Here is a 20,812-nt window from a genome sequence, read left to right on the forward strand (position 1 = left end):
GTGTTTAATGTTATTTCTTCTGAAGGTGAGTATATACTGTGTTTAATGTTATTTCTTCTGAAGGTGAGTATATACTGTGTTTAATGTTATTTCTTTGACACATAGTTGTTTCTCTTTTCCTTTATTAGTATTAACCCAGCAATATTGGATTGGATAAATTCCCATGATAGTTTATATGTATCAATTTTGATATGCATTGATCACAGCATTAGATAAAAAACAATATTCATATTTATCAGTTACATCTTTCTGGTTTTCCTCACAGATAGTTTTGAAGATGAGACTGAAGATGACGATCTGTTTGAAACTGAATTTAGACAATATAAGAGAGCATACTACATGACAAAGATGGGGGTCGATGTAGTATCTGAGTATGTTTTTTTCATTGTTTTTATTTTGCAATAGAAAAAGTAAATTTTGCAGGTCTTCAGAAAACAACATGATTTTAATGAAATATGGGAGATTTATTGGTGTCTTCAATTATGGATTTCATGATAGTGATTCTGGCATGTGTTCTGTTCCTATGATAAAAATTGCTGCCAAGATGAACTAGGAAGATGACTTAGTGGCTAGTATTTGGCATACTACCTGAGGACCCAGGTTCTCATTTCTAGCACCTGTGTAAATGCCAAGGCAAGTGTGGCAGTCACCTATGGCCCTAGAGCTCAGGAAGATGTCCTGAATGTAGAAGCAGGATGTCCCCAGTGCAATCTAGGTAGCTAGACTAGCCAAATTGGTGACCTCTGGGGTCAACAAAAGGCCCTTCCTCAACATATAAGGTGTAGAACAATTGAGGAAATACCCAGCATCAGTCTCTGACCTCTGCAGACAAGGACACATGTACACAAGCACCTTCACACAAACATATACGCCCATACATATGCAAGCATGCACATCACACATGCAGAAAATTACTTAAGATTTAATTAGCAAATAGTAACATTCTTATACATATTAAGATATTTAAAATGCTAAAAAATTAAAAGTAATCTAAATATCCAATAAATGGACTAAGGATACACTTCAGTGAAAGAGTGACTACCTATATTCTGTGAGGCCCCAAGTTTGATTTCCAATATCAGAAAAGATAAAACTAATAAATGTCTAAGATTCAACATGGCAGCAAGTGACTGTAATCCCTTAGGAAATACCCAGGAAGCGGAGGCAGGAAGACTGCCACGAGTCTGAAATTGAAAAATTTAACATAAGTGAGTTCCAAGTTAGTCATGGCTACATTACAAGAATCTGTCTCAGAAATAACCAAATAATTTTTTTTAAGTCTAATAAGAAGCACCATTGTAGAGCCAGGGGTTGTGACACTTGAGTACAGTCAGGAGTCCAAAACAGAAGGTGGAAGTTGATAGCCAGATCTTGTCTTCCATAAAGGAAGACTCTGGCTCATCATCGCTCCTCTCCCCATCTCCAGAATCTGCACAGCTATTCAATGGTGTTTGCAAAGAGTTCTCCACAACTCAGAAAGATGCTTATAACCTAAAGACAGGAAACACAATCACACATGATTATAATACACGCATTCATTGGTACTTTTTTTAATTGGGTAACTTTGGGCTAGTAGTGCATAACCGGAGCTATTTGGAAAGCTGAGCCCATAATATCGCTGAATCCCAGAAATTCACAGGGCAAGGGCAAGATAGCATGGCCTCGTCTCAGCAGTGACCGAAAAGCAGCAGACAGAAATGACGAGGAATTGCTAGAAGGTGATAAGAATAGTTTTCTCCATTATCCAGATTTTTTTTTTTTCGAGACAGGGTTTCTCTGTGGTTTTGGAGCCTGTCCTGGAACTAGCTCTGTAGACCAGTCTGGTCTCGAACTCACAGAGATTTTTAACAATCAGGAAATACTTGTCTAAGTAAGAAAGTATTCTGTATCAGGTTAAAAAACACATCTACCAAGAGAATTAACTCCTGAAAATTGTCTCATGACCTCCACACAAGTATATGCCATACAAATATACACATAACACATATAAATTGATAATAGAACATTTTAAAGATATATGCATACCTACCAGAAATAGATAAGAAATTTCTAAGTGATTATTTTTTACTTTAGGCTATGGCTTGCTTTGTTTTACCCAAATCTAGAGGGGTCTTGTTCAGAACATATAGCACTTTTTTTTTTCACCCCCCCCCCCCCATATAGCACTTTTTAAAAGGGTTTGTAAATACTATTGCCAGATTTCTAAGAACTCGGGGCTTACGCTCATTCCCACTACTTAGGAGAGTGATAATACCACTTTGTAGAAAGGTCGGTAGGTGAGTCTTCAAACATTAGGCAAAACTATGTCATAATGACAACTTAAGCATACATATCCGATTTAACTGTTTTGATAGTTGGCTTAGGAAACTGTAAACAGCCTTTCATGTGACAAGATGGAATTGTAAATATTTTGCAGTTTTTCTGTTTATAATGTTTAGGTATTAAAAATACACTGAATATATTGGTCTGTCTTCAGAAAACAACATTGTTATGAAAATGCCCCTTTCTGTTTCAGTGAGTTTCTGGCTGATCAAGCTGCTTGTTATGTTCAGGCTATACAGTGGATCTTACACTATTACTATCATGGAGTCCAATCCTGGAGCTGGTAAAGACATCTCATTTTATAATGGTTCCTACTATTAGAGTCTCATTTACACATCTCTTTTCCTTTTATTTCTACTTAAAAGAATTTTTCATATATGTCTACAGTCAATTTTAAATTAAATATAATCTGTTTTTAAATGAAAATATTTTAAAGACTTTCGACTAAGAGAAATATTTATAGCCCTAGCCTTTGTTAATCTAAAGCTGTAAAATACTTTAGCAGTCTGAGTCAGCATGGGCTTGGGGTGTAGCTTAATAAATCACTTGGATCAGACTCTAGTTGTCCAGTAGGAGAGAATCGTGGATAGAGTTCCATCATAGAGCCCCCATCTAGCATGGATGAAGCCTGAGGTTGATTCCTAGTGCCACCAGAAAAGTAAAAATAAGAGAACCTCTTATCATGGCACGATCTTAACAAGTGTTTGCGTTCCAGTAATAGTTACGTGAGGGTGTTTGTAAGAATCTCCACATTTTTGTGTACTCAAAAACAATACTCTTTAACAGGAATAATTTCTGAAGAGTCAACTAATATTTGTGACTGAAAGAAAGGCTTTGCTTGTGTTAATAAAAAGTAATATTCACCATTTCTCCTCGGTATTGGTCAGCTCCTCTCACTGACAAAAATTCCTGACAGAACAACTTAAAAGAAGAAAGATCATGTGACTCGTGGTTTCAGGCTTCAGTTTCTGCTCAGCCAGCTCCAATCTCTTTAGGCTATGGTGAAACAAAGTGTCATGGCAGGGTGGACATGGAGAGCAAAGTTGATATTTCATTGTAACTAGAAAGTAGAGAGAAAGATAAAGGAAGGTGTGGGACAAGATACAGCCCCTCAGGACATGTCCCTGTGGCCCAAATCCAATAGTCCCATCTCTCTAAAGTTTCTAGAACCTCTCCAGCAGGTTGGAACCAGGCTTCTGTACATGAGTAGTAGAGGGTGATCTGATCCTAGCCAATTACATCTACTCATTCACTAAAATGGGAGAATAACATCCAGATGTGGCAGCTTGTATCTGATCCCAGGCTGGAGGATCACCACAAGTTCAAGGTCAACTGTTAAACATAGCAAGATCTTGCCTCAAAAAGAAAGAGGAAAGAAAAACCCTCCAACTATAAGGCACCCTATAGTAGAAACTGCTGTGAGCATAATCAGGAAGCTCACAACAGTGCAGAATGATGTGGCATTAGGTGTTCGTTCACTTATTAGCCAGCTTTGAAAGGAAATTCTTACGTTCTGAGGCCTCTCTTAAAAACAATCAAAGTTTAAAGATATGATCCTTATTTGTTATTTTAGAAGGCTAAATGCCAGTAATTGCTGTTTAATTGCCAAGCAGTAAAATTAGGGACTTCAAAACCATATTTTCATATACTTGAAGTAAACATCGTTTTCTACTTGCCGCAGATGAAATTAAAGCTCAGAAAACCAAAGTAATCATCCCAAAAAGCCAAGCCATGCCTATCTGTTTAGAACATCAGTGTATTTACACTATTTCACATACCATTCTGACTTCTAAACTTTCCTATCTAGAACAGCTGAATGCCATAATTAGGAATGTGGAAGTTTCTCAGGCAAGCAAGTTGGCTAAGCAGGTAAAGGAACTTGCCACCAAGCCTGACAACCTGAGCAGTCACTGGGGCCCACATGATAGAGAGAGCTTACTCCCACAAATCTCTGACCTCCACACACCTGTACAGCCCCATAAACAAACTAAATAATTTTTTTTTTTCGAGACAGGGTTTCTCTGTGGTTTTGGAGCCTGTCCTGGAACTAGCTCTTGTAGACCAGGCTGGTCTCGAACTCACAGAGATCCGCCTGCCTCTGCCTCCCGAGTGCTGGGATTAAAGGCATGCGCCACCACCGCCTGGCCTAAATAAAATTTTTAAAAAATTTAGTCTTTCCTTTTCCTTTCTTGCTCTATATCCTGAGTGTCTGCCTCCCTGTATCCAGTGATTCAGACACCTGTAGCATATTGAAATATTTTTAATTTTATGTTCAAAGGCTTATTAGAACATGTCTATAATTAAAGATAGGAAGATAATTTTAAAATGTATGTGATTGATTTATAGCTTAATCTCTACCACACATGCAGTGCCATGTACCCTGATTCAAAGATAACCTTTCTTAGAGTTAACTGACATGGCTGTATGAGCACACACCCACTGTCCATCTTAGGGGCTGATTAGAGCTTTGGTGTCAGTATCTACTGAATACTGAGTGCCCCGCCAGTTGCAGAGAGGTCCCAGATTCAAGTGACTAGAATGACGCTTCTGACCACCTCATTGTTCAGTGTATTGATTGAAGGATTTGTGATCTCTACTTGAGACTTAAAAAGAAACATTCCCAATGCACACTTTAAGTTTTGAGTTTGAGGCCAGTCCTGCCTTCCTAGGTGAAACCCTGTCTCTTAAGTTCCCACCTATCAAAATATATTTATGAAAATATTATATTTATTGCTATCATATGAGCTAAGCTTTACAGAGGTGCTAATTTCTTATACTCAAGAGATAGAATTATGTATGATACATTTTTAATTATACCTGTGTATTTTTAAATAAATGTAGGAAAATGTTCAATATTGGCTATTTTGTATAATGTTTTCAGTTTAAAACACATTTTCTCTCATAGGTATTATCCCTATCATTATGCACCCTTCCTGTCTGATATCCGCAACATCAGTGCTCTTAAAATCCATTTTGAACTGGGGAAACCCTTCAAGCCATTCGAGCAGCTTCTTGCCGTCCTCCCATCAGCTAGCAAAAATTTGCTTCCTACCTGCTACCAGGTAGGTTTTGGAATTGAATGAGTTTTCTTAATATTCTTTTTTAAGGATTTATTTTTATATGTATGTACATTTCACCTACATAAATGTATGTCTATGTACCTCATCATTCTTGGTGCCCACATAAAACAGATAAGGGCATTGGATATGGGAACTGGAGTTATGTATGGTTGTAAGCTTCCATATAGGTGCTGGAAAGACAGGGATTTTAACCATTAAACTACCTCTCCAACCCCTTATATAATTTTTTTTGTATTTAATTCTTCATATAAACCTGAAAATACTGCTGCCCAAAATAATTTAATAAATGATTTTTTATTTATCTTAGACAATACTTATTTTGAGTTTTTTGGTTTTGTTTTGTTTTTTTTAAGACAGGGTGTTGTAAAGGAAAGGGCCCCTTGTTTGTCCTGGCCACAAACCGGGACAAACTTATACCCAAAATAACCACACAGAAACTGTATTAATTAAAACACTACTTGACCATTAGCTCTAACTTCTTTTTGGCTAATTCTTACATATTAGTTTAACCCATCTCCATTAATCTATGTATCGCCACATAGCAGTGGCTTACCAGAGATTCTAACTGGCATCTGTGTCTAGTGGAGGATTCATGGCTTCTCTCTCTCTCTCTGTCCTTCTTCCTCCCAGCATTCAGTTCTATTTTTTCCGCCTACCTAAGTTCACCCTATCAACTAGACCAAGGCAGTTTCTTTATTCATTAACCAATGAAAGCAACACTTAAACAGAAGAACCTCCTACACCAACAGGACTTCTCTGTGTAACAGTTCTAGTTGTCCTTGGAACTTGCTTTGTAGACCAGGCTGGCCTCAAACTCACTGAAATCTGCCTCCCAAGTGCTAGGATTAAAGGCGTGCACCACTACCACCACCCAGTGAATAAGGGCAATTCTAGTGACTTGTTATCTTACACCAGTGTCACCTCAGGATATATTTAGATTTTTAAGCATTCCAACTATCAAATTGAAGGACCTTTCTCTTACTAATATATTTCACATAATTAGAGAAAGACAGGGTCTCCGAAGCACACTAAACATACTAAGCAGATTATAAAAGTTACTTGGTTTTTGTAGGGTCTGTGTCCGAACTTCTCATTCCATGTCTGGTCTTCTCACAATTTGGAGTAGATGTACATACATAACCCATTGCTCTTAACATTGTCATGGTCCCTCTTGCCTCTTCCAGTGCCCTAACCTATACTCAACCCTGGTTTCAGCCTCTGTTTCTTAAATATCTTTAATGTTTTTTGTTTGTTTTTTCCTTCAGCTACATTAAACTTTTGGTAGCATACCACTATTAGCCAATAAGTATGTTATAATCACATTTGTTGTGTTTGTTTAGTGTTCATGCAATAGCAATTAAATTTTATATTATCATTTTAGGAATATGTTACTTCATTTTTTAAATTTATAATCTTCCCTTTCACTTCCCAATCCTTTTTTGCATAAGACATCGGTATGTTTTCTTTGTTTACTTCTTTTATAGAATATAATAAAAATGTTTGCTATCAGACTCTGTTATTAATGATATTGTGGGTCTTAGATTTTACTTTTTTCTTTTTAGATTATCTTTGATGCTAGTAATCATATTACTAGAATCCACTGATTAGGGCATGGAAATAAATTGTTAATTTGAGGTTGAAATGGAAAACTCTTGGAAAAATGTGAAAGGAACTGAACTAAACTTGAAAGTAAAGGAACAGAATTTAGGTGGTAGACGTTATAGAGTGAAAAGACAATAGAAAAATAAAAATGTGGCTGACAGGAAGCTCAGCAAATACAGGTACTTGCTGCTTACCCTGTTGGCTTCCATCCCCAGTATCCACACTGTGCAAGGAGAGAATGGACTCCCACGGGTTGTCCTCTGACCTCCATACACACCATGATGCATGTGCACACACAGAACACAATAAATGTAATACAAGTTTCTAAGTAAAGATGACAGAATTAAAACTAATAGTAGCAGGAATGTGGTGTGCACCTATAATCCCAGCATTCTTGAGACTGAGCAACCTTGAGTTCTCATTCTTGAGTTCAAGGCAACCTGGATTACTTAAATTCTGTCTCAAGACAGGAATTAAGAGAGAAAGAGAAGTCATTCATAGTAAAAAGTAGTTTTGCTCTGTAACTAAGTTAAAGAAGCAGGAAAGAAATGAGTATCAAATACAATTGAAATTTTTACAGTTTGCTGAACAAGCTGACACAGGCTTGTAATTCCAACACTGGGGAATCTGCAACCAGGTGGGTCTTAATTTCAAGACCAGGGAGATGCTGTCTCAGAAAAAAGAAAAATTAAAAGGATTCATTTAGTTGGAAGCAATAATGTACCAAATACATTGTTGCAACCTAATAAGGTAAGGAAATGTTCTATATGTTAATGAATAGTTGTAAAGATAGTGTCTCTTTTATCTATTTTCCTATTTACATTTTCACAGCATTTGATGACCAGCGAAGACTCACCAATTATAGAATATTACCCACCGGATTTTAAAACTGATCTAAATGGGAAACAACAAGAATGGGAAGCTGTGGTATTGATACCCTTTATTGATGAGGTCAGTATATGAAATAAGTACATATAAACACAGTCTTTTAATGTGTCTATGTGTGTGTACAAGCGAAAGATAATCTTAGGAGTCATTCTTCAGACATCATCCCCTGGTCTAACAGGGGACCTACTTGTTTCCATCTACCCAGCACTTAGATTCCAAGTGTGTCTACACCACCATGCCCAGTTCTTTACATGGGCAAGCTAGAAACCAAACCAGGTATTGATGTTTTTTAGCTAATCACTTTACCAACTGAGCTATTTTCCCAGCCCCTATTATTTTTTGTTTTAATGTTTGTCGTCCTAATCGGGGTGAGATAGACTCAAAGTTCATTTAATTGTATTTCCCTGTTGGCTAAGAATGTTGAGCATTTTTTCATATATTAGCTATATTATTTTTATTTGTATCTGTTCTTTTGAGAATTGTCTGGTTAGTCCATTTGTCTACTTATTCATTAATTGTTTTTTCTACTTAATTTTTGGGGGTCAATTAGTTTCTAGATATTAATCCCCTATCAGATATATAGTGAGCAAGGACTTTTTCCCCCTTTATAGGTTGTCTCTTAGCGTTGCAGATGGTTTTCTTTACTGTTATAAACTTGACTCAATCTCCTTGAATTCTTGGGCTTATAGCCTGTGTCCTTAGGGTACTTCCAGAAAATCCTTGCCACCTACTGTGTGGGATATGCCTTATTCTTTGGTTTCTAAAGGCTCGAGGTTTATTGTTTATTTATTTGAGATCACTGATTTTCATAGTTGTCCATTCTCATCTTAGGACTCCCTTAGCTGTACCAGAATGCTGTGCCTTCATTTTCGTTTGATTCTAGAACCTTAAATTTCCCCCATGATTTCTTCAATCACCCATTTCATGCCAGTTTATATCATTCAGTTTCCATGTAGTTTCTCTTTGCTGTTAATGTCTAGTATTCCACTATGATCTGATAAGATACAAGGAATTATTCCAGTTCATTTTTGTTGTTGTTGTTGTTGTTGTTGTTGCTTTTTAAGACAGTCTCATAGTCCAGGCTTGCCTTGATTTGCTGTGTAGCGGAGAATGACTTTGAACTCCTGGTCCTTCCAACTGCTGGATTTACTGGGTATACTACATGTATACCTTGATTCTTTTGTATTTGTGAAGGCTTGATTTGTGGCCAAGAATGTGGTGGGTTTTAGAGAGGGTTCTATGGACTACTGAGAATGTGTATTTGGTATCTCTTGTAGATAGATACCTCATAAGTCCATTTGATCTATGATTCTCTGAAGATTCTCTGTTCATTTTTGTGTGGACGAGAGTGAAGTACTAAAGTCATCATTGTTATTCTATCAAGAGTTGTGAGACCTTTTATGCCTATTGCTGTCTATTTCATGAAAGAGAGCTGCAACATTTAGTGCATGTATCTCAATTATTATGTCATCTTGATTAATTTTTCTGTAATATATAATGGCCTTCTCACTTTGTCTGACCAATTTTGATTTGAAGTCTACCCTTTCAGATATGAGGTTATCTACAACAGCTTCTTTTCCTTCTATTCACTTGATAGACTAACTTGAAATCCTTGGAATCTCAATCTGTGAGGTAGTTCTTAGCAACAACAAACAATTGAATCCTGTTTTTCAGTCCAGTCAGCTATAGTCTGCATCTTTTTCTTCCTTCCTTCCTTCCTTCCTTCCTTCCTTCCTTCCTTCCTTCCTTCCTTCCTTCCTCCTCTCTCTCTTTCTATCTTTCTTCCTCTCTTCCTCTCTTTCTCTCTCTTGTTGTTGAGTCGAGGCCATTTACGTAGAAGGTTATTACTGTTGGATCAGGGTTTTGAGTGGGAGGGTAGGGTTGTTTGTTTATTGAGGCAGGGTTTCTCTGTGTAGCCCTGGCCATCCTGGAACTCACTCTGTAGACCATACTGGCCTCTCAGAGATCTGCCTGCCTCTGCCTCCCAAGTGCTGGGATTAGAGGAGTACACCACTTGACTAGGTTTTGGGTTTTTTTGTTTGTTATGTTTTGTTTTGTTTCTTTCTTTCTCCTATATTAGTGTTAGAGGTTTTCTGGTTTTCTATGTTACATCATAGATTCTTTCCTACTTTTCTTTTTTGTTTTTTGGGTTTAGATTTTTTTGTTTGTTTGGTTTTTGTTGTTGCTTTGTTTATGGGGAGGGGGGATGTCTCAATTTCAAGATGGAGTATCTCTGTGTGTAGCCCTGGCTGTCCTGAAACTCACTCTGTAGAATAGGCTAGCTTTGAACTCACAAAGTTCTGCCTGCCTCTGCCTCCCAAGTGCTGGAGTTAAAGTCGTGCGCCACTACCACCTGGCTCTTTACCTACTTTTCTTTCATCTGACCTCCATACATCTGCTATGGCATCCACGCATTCACATACATATGTACATACATATTTACACACTAAATACTTAAATTTTCATAAACAAAAATTGGGACTGGAGAGATGGCTTAGCAGTAAAGAGCACTGACTGCCCTTCCAAGAGACCTAGGTTCAGTTCTAGCACCCACATGGCTGCTCACAACCATCTGTTACTCCAGTTTCAGGGGATCCGACACCTTCCTCTGGCCTCTGCAGGCAATAGACATAAACTTACATGCAAGCAGAACACTTATACACATAAAATAAGTAAGTTAAACCTAGTAAAATAAAAACATTCATACAGTGGAGAGCGATAGAGGAAGACTCAATGTTCCCTTCTCACACAGGCAAGCATACCTGCGTGTGTGCACATCAGTCAGTAATTAATCCGTGAATGAGTAAAAATTGAATGCCTCTTATGTTTAGGTGTTCATGTCTTCTCTACAGTTGAGAATACTCTGGTATAATGTCATTGAATAGCTGGCCTATACTTTCAGTTTTTAGTTTTTTTATCCCATGGATTCTTCGTTTTGGTACTTTGGTCTCCTGATTGCATCTCATGCCCAGCTGGGTGAACTTCTTTTCAGTACATAACCTGTCTCTCAAGTTCTCCTGTCTTTGGATTCGAGTCTGCTTCTTACGCTAAATCTTCTCCTCTACACAGACAGCTTCTAGATTGCCTTCTTACTCCACAGTTTCTTCTCTCGGGACCTTTTTTGTTGTTTTGTTTTGTGTTTTATGTTGTAAGTCAGGGTGGTGAAGAACTTGCTATGTGCCTGAGAATGACACTGAACTCTTGTTTTGCTTTAATTTTATTTTCACTGTGTGTGCACACATGTTCCACAGGTAGAGGTCAGAGGACAACCTGTGAAAGTTGATTATTTCCAAGGGATTGAACTCAGGTCATCAGACAGCAACAAGGGCCCTTACCTACTGGGCTACCCCATCAGCTCATGATGTTATTTTTTAAGAGCCTAGTAGTGTACAAAGGGGAAATGCTTTTCTATATGTTGAGATTACGGTATTTGTTTTAATCATTTATTATTATTTACATCAGAAACGATTGTTGGAAGCCATGGAGACATGTAATCACTCCCTCAAAAAGGAAGAAAGGAAAAGAAACCAACACAGTGAATGTCTAATGTGCTGGTATGATAGAGACACAGAGTTCACCTACTCCTCTCCATGGCCAGAAAAGTTCCCTGCCATAGAACGGTGTTGTGCAAGGTAATGCTACTTGGTAATTTATGAATTCTTCTTATAGATGTTCAAGTCTTTGTGTGTATATGGGAATTCATATTTGTGACAATTACTTGATATCCAATAAGCTAGGCATAGTGGTTCAAGCCTAGAGTCCAGCTGCTTAGGAGGCTGAAGCAGAAGAATCTTGTTTGAGCCCAGGAATTCAAGATCAACAACATAATGATTTCCGGTCTCAAAATGAAATTAATAATTATTGAGCAACAGCCAGCTGCTCAGCATCAAAGCGTCTCTCTCCCTGGACCATGTCGCTCTCTCTTTGGAGCAGACGCTAATTCTTCTACTACAGCTTTGTGGGTTTTTCTGTCTAGTATATCTCTCACTTTATCTCTAAACAACTTCTGTATTAGGTTTTTGTGATTTGTGTTTTCATTGTTCATGTCTCTATTCCCAGCAATATTTGATACAACTTAACCTTACAGTCATCAACTACCGAACCAGAGATTTAAAAAAAAGTTGAGAACCCCATTTTCCTTTCTTAAATCTGTTTTTGTCATTCTCTTCCCATCTTTATTTTTTTCTCTTTTCTTGCCTTCTTGAAAACCATGTATATAAATGACAGTTGAGCGAATGGTATTTTTTTCAAGTACAAAGAACAGTAAAATAGACTGTGAAATGTCATTCCTTTAGAACATGAAGTATAGATTTACATTTCCCTTTGTGTTTATGTATAAGGGTTTTTTAGGTTTTTGTTTGTTTGGTTTGGTTTGGTTTTGGTTGTTTTTGAGATAGGTTCTTCACTGGACCTGGAACTCACCAATCTGGCTAGACTGGCTGGCCAGCAAGTGCAGGGGTCCTCCTGTCTCTGCCTTCCCAAGCACTGAGATTACAGAGGCATGCTGCCACGCCCTCCTTTTTAAGAAGATGCTAGGATCGTCCTCAAATCCTTAAATTGGAAAGCAAGCAAGTTACTCCCTGAGCCATCTCCTTACTCCTCGATTGTTTGTTTGTTTAGAGACAGGATTTCTCTGTGGAGTCCTGGCTGTCCTGGAACTCTCTTTATAGACCAGGCTGGCCTCAAACTCACAGAGATCCACCTGCCTCTGACTCCAGAGTAATGGGATTAAAGGTGTACACCACTACCAACAGGCCCCTCTCTTTAAATAAATAAATAAATTATATGTAGCTTGTTTAAAAATAGTGGGATAAAAACCTTTACTTAGTAATCTACAGACCTAATTGTACCTAGACTAGTAGCAGTAGAGAAGCTGGATTGCTCTTAGTTTTCTGATTTTGTTTGCTGTATTTTAGGGTTTTGTTGTTTGTTATATTTTAGAATTTTTGTTTTATTTTACATTTTGTACATTTCTTTGTGTGTAGGGAGGGAGGGAGGGAGGGAGAGAGAGAGAGAGAGAGAGAGAGGGAGAGAGAGAGAGAGAGAACACAAGCACGCTATGAGTATATGGAGATCAGAGGACTTTTGGGAGTCAGTTCTTTCTTTTTATCATGTGGGCCCTAGGGATTAAACACAAGGTATCAGTCAAGCTTGGCAGCAAGTGCCTTTACCTACATCATTGGCCCCTGAGTTGTTGTTTTGTTTGTTTGTTGAGGGCAGAAAGGCCTTGTGTTGGGAAATATTAATTGAAGATTTGTTAATTTGTTTATGCTGTGAAATATTTGTTAAATGATGCAAAGACGTGTTGCATTCTTTTTGTGTGTGTGTGTGTGTGTTGCATTCTTTTATGTTGCATTTGTTTAACTCTGTAAAGCTGTGTTACTTTGCCTGTCTAAAACACCTGATTGATCCATAAAGAGCTGAATGGGCAGTGGCTAGGCAGGAGGAAGGTAAGCGGGACTGCCAGGCAGAGAACAAACAGAGAAGAGAGAAGAGGGAGGAACAAGAAAGGGAGAAGAGAGGACACCAGGGGCCACCCAGCCACAAGTAAGGAGAAAAGAAAAAGATATTCAATAAAGAAAGGTAAAAGTCCAGAGGCAAAATATAGCTAAATAGAAACAGGGTAATTTAAGAAAAACTTAGAAATAATACAAGCTAAGGCCAGGCACTCATAAAAAGGAATAAGCCTCTGTGTGATTTATTTGGGAGCTGGGTGGCAAGACCCCCCCCCCCAAAGAGCCAAAGAGTAATAAAAACCAACTACGGCCTTGTGCACACAGATAGGCACTGGAGGAGCCAGGAAAGTTAAGCACACAGCTTACCTCCGCAGTGGAATGAGGTGCACAGCTGCTCTTTCTGGAACGCTAGGAATGATGCGGTTTTACAGCCTGGTGATCCTTTGCTGTCTGCTGAGACAGGCTCTGCCCATATCTCCCAGAATTCATGTTTTTACTTATTAGAGACCTTTTTCCCAAAACTTGAGCATTGCTTTTAGATCATAAACCCATTCTTATGAGTATGGTCTCTTGTGCTTTATAGCAGCCTAAGTGACTTTTGCGTTATCTCAGGGCCAGGCTAGTCCTCACACCCACAGGTGTCACGGTTACCTCAGGCAAGCTTCCTAGACCCTAACTTTTGGTCACTCTTTCTGAGTCAACAATTCCCATTCCTGTGAAGGAAGCCAGACGTACTTTGTAAGAAAAAGTGCACTTGAGGCTGAGTTCATATTGTTATCTGAATACTTTTTTCTAAATCGTGCTGTGCTTAAATAGGACTAAAGTAAAATGGTCTGGGCCAGATTATAGAAGTCTTGGTCCAACCCCAATTACAACAAAGTCAGGCTGAGCCGAGTTTCATTCTTGTCTTCGAGTCTTCAAGGATCAATTTTTCTTGCTTGCTGTAAAGCCTGCAGGGGAATCACCACAGTTTATTTCCTGTGAGACAGGATTTCCTTGTGTAGCCCCAAATAGCTTCGAGTTCGGTACAAGTCTTCCTGCCTCAGTCTCCCTGTTTGGGATTATAGGTATAAACCACTATGCCTGAATTTTCTTCCAAGGACTAATTCACCTCTTCTACCGTGGGGGTGGGGGTGGGGTGGGGTTGTGGTGTTTCTGGGTCTCACTATCTGCTTAGCCTGGCTTAGAAGTCATTCTGTAATTCAGGATAGCCTTGAACTTGCATTCTCCTGCCTCTGCTTCTCTCTAATACAAACTTATGCTACCACACATACCTCTCTTTTTTAAAGCAAAAATGGTTCTTATGAAATAGTCAAAAGAAAGTTGAAAGTTGTAATTGCTTGTAATGTTTGAATTTTAAATTACCTTGATTTATTTTCTAGGTATAAAATAATATCATTAGATGCTTGGCGTGTAGACATAAACAAGAACAGAATAACCAGGGTTGACCAGAAGGCTTTATATTTCTGTGGATTCCCTACTTTGAAACACATCAAACATAAAGTCAGTGGCTATTTAATTCAGATGTTTTTCACTTTATTAAAAGTGGAGTGATTATAAGAATTAAAACTAAATTATTTGAATTCTTTTAAAGTTTTTTTTGAAGAAAAGTGGTGTTCAAGTATTCCAGCAGAGTAGTCGTGGTGAGAACATGATGTTGGAAATCTCAGTGGATGCAGATTCAGATGAACTTGTAAGTACTTTATTTATTCATTTACTTATAGAACAGTAGTCATGCAAAAAACTGCTTATACCTGCCAAAGTGTTTAACGGAGAGATTTAATGTGCATAACTGAGATTCAGCTTTAAAGATAACGCACAGAAACACGAGTTAGGTGGCGCTAAGTGCCTCTATAACTAGCATCATGAATGGAATTTGAAAAGGAAATGAAGGGCTGGGGAGATGGCTCAACGGTTAAGAGCATTGGCTGCTCTTCCAAAGGTTCTGAGTTCAATTCCCAGCAACTACATGGTGGCTCACAACCATCTTTAATGGGGGTCTGGTGCCCCCTTCTGGCCTTCAGGCATACACGCAGACAGAATATTGTATACATAATAAATAAATAAATATTAATTTAAAAAAAAGAAAAGGAAATGAACTCTGCTGGCCAATGACTAGGAACACGCGTGTATGACCAGACACTTGAGCTAGGTGCTGACAGACATTAGGACAAAGAAAAGAAAGGCATTCATTCTCCTTGAAGGAAAGGAAGGAGTATCAACTTCAAAATAAAAGAGTTGGGATGCATTATCTTATTTTTTTACCTTTGTGTCTGAAATATTTCTTAATGCTGTTGCTGCCTGGGGGCAGTTTCCAGATAGCACATGGCTCGAAAGAGATCCAAGGGGTCGACATATGCTAAGACTTTTCTATCTGAGGGGTTGAGGGAAGAAACCCAGTCTCTTAATGGTTTCTTTTAGGCCTTTGCATCCTCTATTCTTTACTTTCCTGCTGATCTCCTACTCTCATTCTTGATGTTTTCCTTCTAACTCTGTCTTTATTCTTGGTGTCTCCCCTCTAGTTCTTTCTCTCTTATTCTTGATGTTTTCTTGCTAATGCTCCCGTTTTGATGTTTTTTTCCTTCAAGCCCGCTGTAACTCTAACTCTATCTCTGTTCTTTCCCTTGAAGGTTATATACCCAGCAAAATCTTTCAGGAAATTTAAAAATTACAATATGGTTACATTTTGTTTTTCAAACGAATGATTTCAGTGAATACTAAATAAATAGTAAAAAAAACAGCATGTTTTCCATATCCCTTACATGATTAAACATTTTTTGTATTACAGTTGAAAAACAAATTATCCTTACCAAAGCAACTTGTTATGGCTTAACCGTGTGGGCAAGCAAGGTGTTCTTGTCAGGTTTTTAACTGGCAGGCTGCATTTTGTAGTTACAAAGAAATGGCCAATTACTTTATTACTTATCTTGAAAGGTAATCTTATAAGGAATCACCAACCTAAGTTTATATGTGAAATAGAATCAGTTACTTCTACTTTAAATCTTTAGGGTACATACCCATTCATTAATAGTTTTTTAGATCAGGAGATTGAGGGCAGAAATGGGTATAAGGACTTAATCATCACTTTGATTATCAACCAACCCTAACAAGGAAAGTACATCAGCTAGTAACAATTGGGCTGCTTTGTATTTTTTACCTTAGCTATTTGTCCTTGTGAACATTAGATTATATTTTAGGGTTTTTCTTCTCAAAACTTATCAAAGCATCTGATCTGACCTTAAGTTATTTTAAAGCGTATCTCAGGCTGGTCTCAAATTTCCTACGAAAGGGAGGACAACCTGGAATTCCTGATCCTCTTGCCTCTGTTTCCCAAGTATTAGCATAAAAGGCATACACGACTGTTGCAGGAGGTCCTTCCGCTCCTCCAGCTAATAGCCACTGAGATACCAGCTCATTGGGGCGTGGTCTCTCTCCCTTTAAAAAAGTGGCCACTTCCCTTCTCGCTCTCTCTTACTTCCTGCTCCGCTTCTAGACTCCCTTTCTGATTGCGCAGAGGGCTGTTGTCTGGGACGGTGATCTGTAAGTTTTTTCCCCTTTAAATAAATAACCATTCTTTTAATCATAATTCTAAACTGGTGTGGGATTGTTTTTGACTTACGCCTTCGCCTTCACACGACTGCCCCCTGTTATGTAGTTCTGGGCATTGAACTTAGGATTCTGAATGCTAAGCAGGCCGTCTACCAGTTCAGCTGGGAACATAGTTCTGTTAACAGAGTTCCTGTCTAGTGTGCACAAGCCTAGATCCCCAAAACCATATTAAACTGGGCATGCTTAAAGGGGCACATCTGCTGTCCAGCACTTGGTAAGTAGAAGCAGGAAGTCCAGGAGGTTCACGGTAATCCTTGGTTACATAGCAAGTGCCAGACCAGCCTAGGCTACATGATACCTTTCTCTTTCTTTTTGATTTTCGAGACAGGGTTTCTCTGTAGCTTTTTTGGTTCCTGTCCTGGAACTAGCTCTTCTAGACCAGGCTGGCCTCGAACTCACAGAGATCCACCTGCCTCTGCTTCCCGAGTGCTGGGATTAAAGGTGTGTGCCACCACCGCCTGGCCATGATACCTTTCTTATCTCAAAACAATTAGCAAACAACAAAAAGATTAAATATAATTCAAAAAACAAATAAAATTTATACTTAAACATCAATTTCTGCTACAAAGTTGTTCTCTAACCTATATGCATAAGTTGAAAATTCTTCTTCTTAAAGCTAGAAATTTTTACTTAAAATATTACCTTGTACAAAATGGTGTATTATTTTTCTTTATCCTCAACATTGGAAGGAATGTACTATCCTTTCTGTTCATAAAGAAAAACATAATAAAAAAAAACATAACTTGGTCAGAATTTGAAAGAAGTAAAACAAATTTGGAACTATGTCCCCTTTCTTTGAATCTAATGTTCTGTTTTGCTAACATGCCACAAGTGAAGTGAGATACTTCTTTTTCTTATGAGATAGTTCTTAGATTCTGCTTTAAGTATCGTCCAGAATGAAACTCAAAAGCCATTACTGCTGTTCTTCTCAGATTTCTTTGTTATCAGAGAAGTAAGAAAGATAACTATGAGTCCAACAAGTAAAATCAGAATTTTCCTAGTGGAGGGCATTTTATAACACCATTAATCTACCTCATTCATTTTACAAATTGAAACTTAAATGGAACTGGAGAGTTTTATCTTGGACATAAACCATGTATGAACTTTTTTGTTTGTGCTTTTAAGAGTATAGAAAACATCGCCTCATCGGTGCTTGGAAAGTCGGTCTTTGTTAACTGGCCCCATCTGGAAGAAGCTAGAGTTGTGGCAGTATCAGATGGTGAAACTAAGTAAGATAAAATTCATGGTTTCTCTAACATATTTACATTGCTGTTTGATAACCTTCATTTATTTTTTTACGTTTTTTTTTTCTTCTTTATTTTTCTCTTGGTTTTTCAAGACAAGTTTTCTATGTGTATCCCTGACTGTCCTGGACCTCCCTCTGTAGATCAGGCTGGCCTCAAACTCACAGAGATCCACCTGCCTCTGCCTCCTGAGTGCTGGGATTAAAGGTGTGTGCCACCACCACCAGGCTATGACTTTTCTTCTTAAAAATGGCTTTAGCTTTTCTAATTTATTATATTTTTAAGAGAGATTGTTCTTTATCTATTACTATTGAAGGATTTTTATAGCAATTGTATTAAACCTAAGGATATAATTGTTCATACTCATAACTCCAGCACTCTGGGCTGAGGTATGAAGACCTTTACAGATTTAGCACTATCCCAAGCTATGTTGAGGTTCAAGGCTAGCCTATACTACATAGCCAGTCCCTGTCCTAAAAGAGAGGTGAGGGTGAATGGGGACAAAGGGGAAGACAAAGGGAAGAAAAACTTAAAAACAAGAAAAAGAAAAAGTTTTATTCGTATAGGTGAATTTGGGAAGGTTTGATACTTTTATTGTATTTAATTGTCTAACCTTTGTATGTGGTGTACCTCTCCATTATTTAAATCTTTGATTTATTAATGTTTTATCTTCTCATTGTGCTAATGATATTTCATCTTGTATTTATACCTGAATAGTTAGTTCATCTTTTCTCGAGCTGTGTAGGATGTTCTCAAATTCATGCTCAAGACATCTGCTTCCCTCAGCCCCTCATATAATTGGGTATCCAGAGAATACCATTGTGCCCAATGTAGAAAATTTCCACATGCCTTTATTCTCCAATTTATTGTATTCAAAGAAAAGGTTGAGGTTTGAGGGGGTTGTTTTTACAATTGTACCACATAAAATTTGTTCACTATGAACACTCACCTTGCAAAAGCTCTACATTAAAGCACAAGTTTAGGCTTACATAATTTCTCCTTTGTTTTTATGTCTAAGGTTTTACTTGGAAGAACCTCCAGGAACACAGAAGGTTTATTTGGGGAAAACTGCTCCACCATCTAAAGTCATTGAACTTTCAGATAAAGAACAGTTGAACTGGACTAAAGAAATACAAGGAATTTCAGAACAGTGAGTATCATAAGAATTTGGTTAGGGCTGGAGAAATGGCTCAGAGGTTAAGAACACTGGGTTCTTTTAACCAGAGTTAAGACCCCCATGTAGTGATTCACTGTTCTTTAACTCCAGTCCCAGGGAATCAGTGCCATCTTCTGGTCTCTGTGACATCACGCACACACATGGTACACAGACAAACATGCAGACAAAACACCCACACATACTAAATAAATACATTTTAAGAAATAACTTTGTCGAGCATGAAAGTACACAGCTTTAATTCCCACACTCGGGAAACTGAGGCAGGAGGACTGTGAGATCGGTTCACTCTTCTTAGCACAGTGTCACATAGCGGCGAGGAAATGCAGATACAAAGTGCAGGGGACTGGGGATCGGAGCCAGTGTGCTCAAGGCCTGAGTTCAGTCCCTAAAGCCATTGTTAAAAGAATGGTTAGTGTGAAAAGGTGTGCTATTTTACCTGAAAGCCAAAAGAATCAATAAGGCAAAGGTGATTATTTATGAAAAGTGTGTATTACATATAAATGGAAGAAATGAGCCTTTGCAGTGAATAGCATACTTCAGATGCCCCTCAGTTTGCTGAGCTCCATGCTGCCTTTCTTCACTTTCTCTTAAATTTTTTTTATTCCATTTATTTTGTGTGTGGCCTTTGAATGTAAAGTTCTGGAGTTTTTACAGATTGATTTCTTACTCAGTCATGTAGACAGTGGGAAAATGGTCCACAGACTAAAATCAATACTGTCAAAGCTTTTGTGGCAATGATTCTCAACCTGTGGGTCAAGACCCCTGTGGAGTCAACCAGCCCTTTTTACAGGGGTCACCTAAGACCATTGGAAAGCACAGATATTTACATAACCGTTCACAGCAGTAGCAAAATTACAGTTAGGAAGTAGCAACAAAACTAATTTTATGGTTGGTCACCGCACCATGAGGAGCTGTAATTGGAGGTTGTAGTATCAAGAAGGCTGAGAACCACTGCTTTATAGGGTGCTGAAAACTGCCCTGCCTTTATTTGCCCTGTAAGGGTTTGATTGTGAGTAGTTGGTTTGATTGATGATTATCACCTGGACTGCATACACACTTCTACATGTGTATCTTTCTTTTTTATTTTTCCTTTAGATACCTAAGAAGAAAGGGAATAGTAATAAATGAAACATCTGCCGTTGTGTATGCTCAGTTGCTCACAGGTCGTAAATATCAAATCAGTCAGAATGGTGAAGTTCATCTGGAAAAACAATGGTCAAAACAAATTCTTCCTTTTGTTTATCAAACTATTGTTAAGGTAAGGCTCCCCAAGTCTCAATCCTTTCTTAATATATACTTTACACCTTCTTTAGGTCTTGTGGCCCAGGCCTATAATCCCAGTGTTTGAGAGGCTAAAAGAAAGATTACAGGTTCAAGGTCTTTCTTTTTTTTTTTTTAATTTATTTATTTATTAAGGATTTCTGCCTCCTCCCC

General features: G+C 38.1%; 1 protein-coding gene across 1 annotated transcript in view; it reads left to right on the forward strand.

The window, feature by feature from the left end:
- The window catches only part of Xrn1 (5'-3' exoribonuclease 1), a 106,640-nt gene that overhangs the window by 21,141 nt on the left and 64,687 nt on the right, over positions 1-20,812 (forward strand). Inside the window, exons 12-21 of the mRNA XM_026789012.1 lie at positions 266-371; positions 2,516-2,605; positions 5,228-5,384; positions 7,836-7,955; positions 11,355-11,524; positions 14,731-14,851; positions 14,943-15,041; positions 18,083-18,186; positions 19,220-19,351; positions 20,474-20,636. Of these exons, the coding sequence (XP_026644813.1) occupies positions 266-371; positions 2,516-2,605; positions 5,228-5,384; positions 7,836-7,955; positions 11,355-11,524; positions 14,731-14,851; positions 14,943-15,041; positions 18,083-18,186; positions 19,220-19,351; positions 20,474-20,636 (1,262 nt within the window). The remainder of the gene's footprint in view (positions 1-265; positions 372-2,515; positions 2,606-5,227; positions 5,385-7,835; positions 7,956-11,354; positions 11,525-14,730; positions 14,852-14,942; positions 15,042-18,082; positions 18,187-19,219; positions 19,352-20,473; positions 20,637-20,812) is intronic.

The sequence above is a fragment of the Microtus ochrogaster genome, unplaced genomic scaffold (genome assembly GCF_000317375.1).
Source record: "Microtus ochrogaster isolate Prairie Vole_2 unplaced genomic scaffold, MicOch1.0 UNK12, whole genome shotgun sequence".
Classification (NCBI taxonomy): domain Eukaryota; kingdom Metazoa; phylum Chordata; class Mammalia; order Rodentia; family Cricetidae; genus Microtus; species Microtus ochrogaster.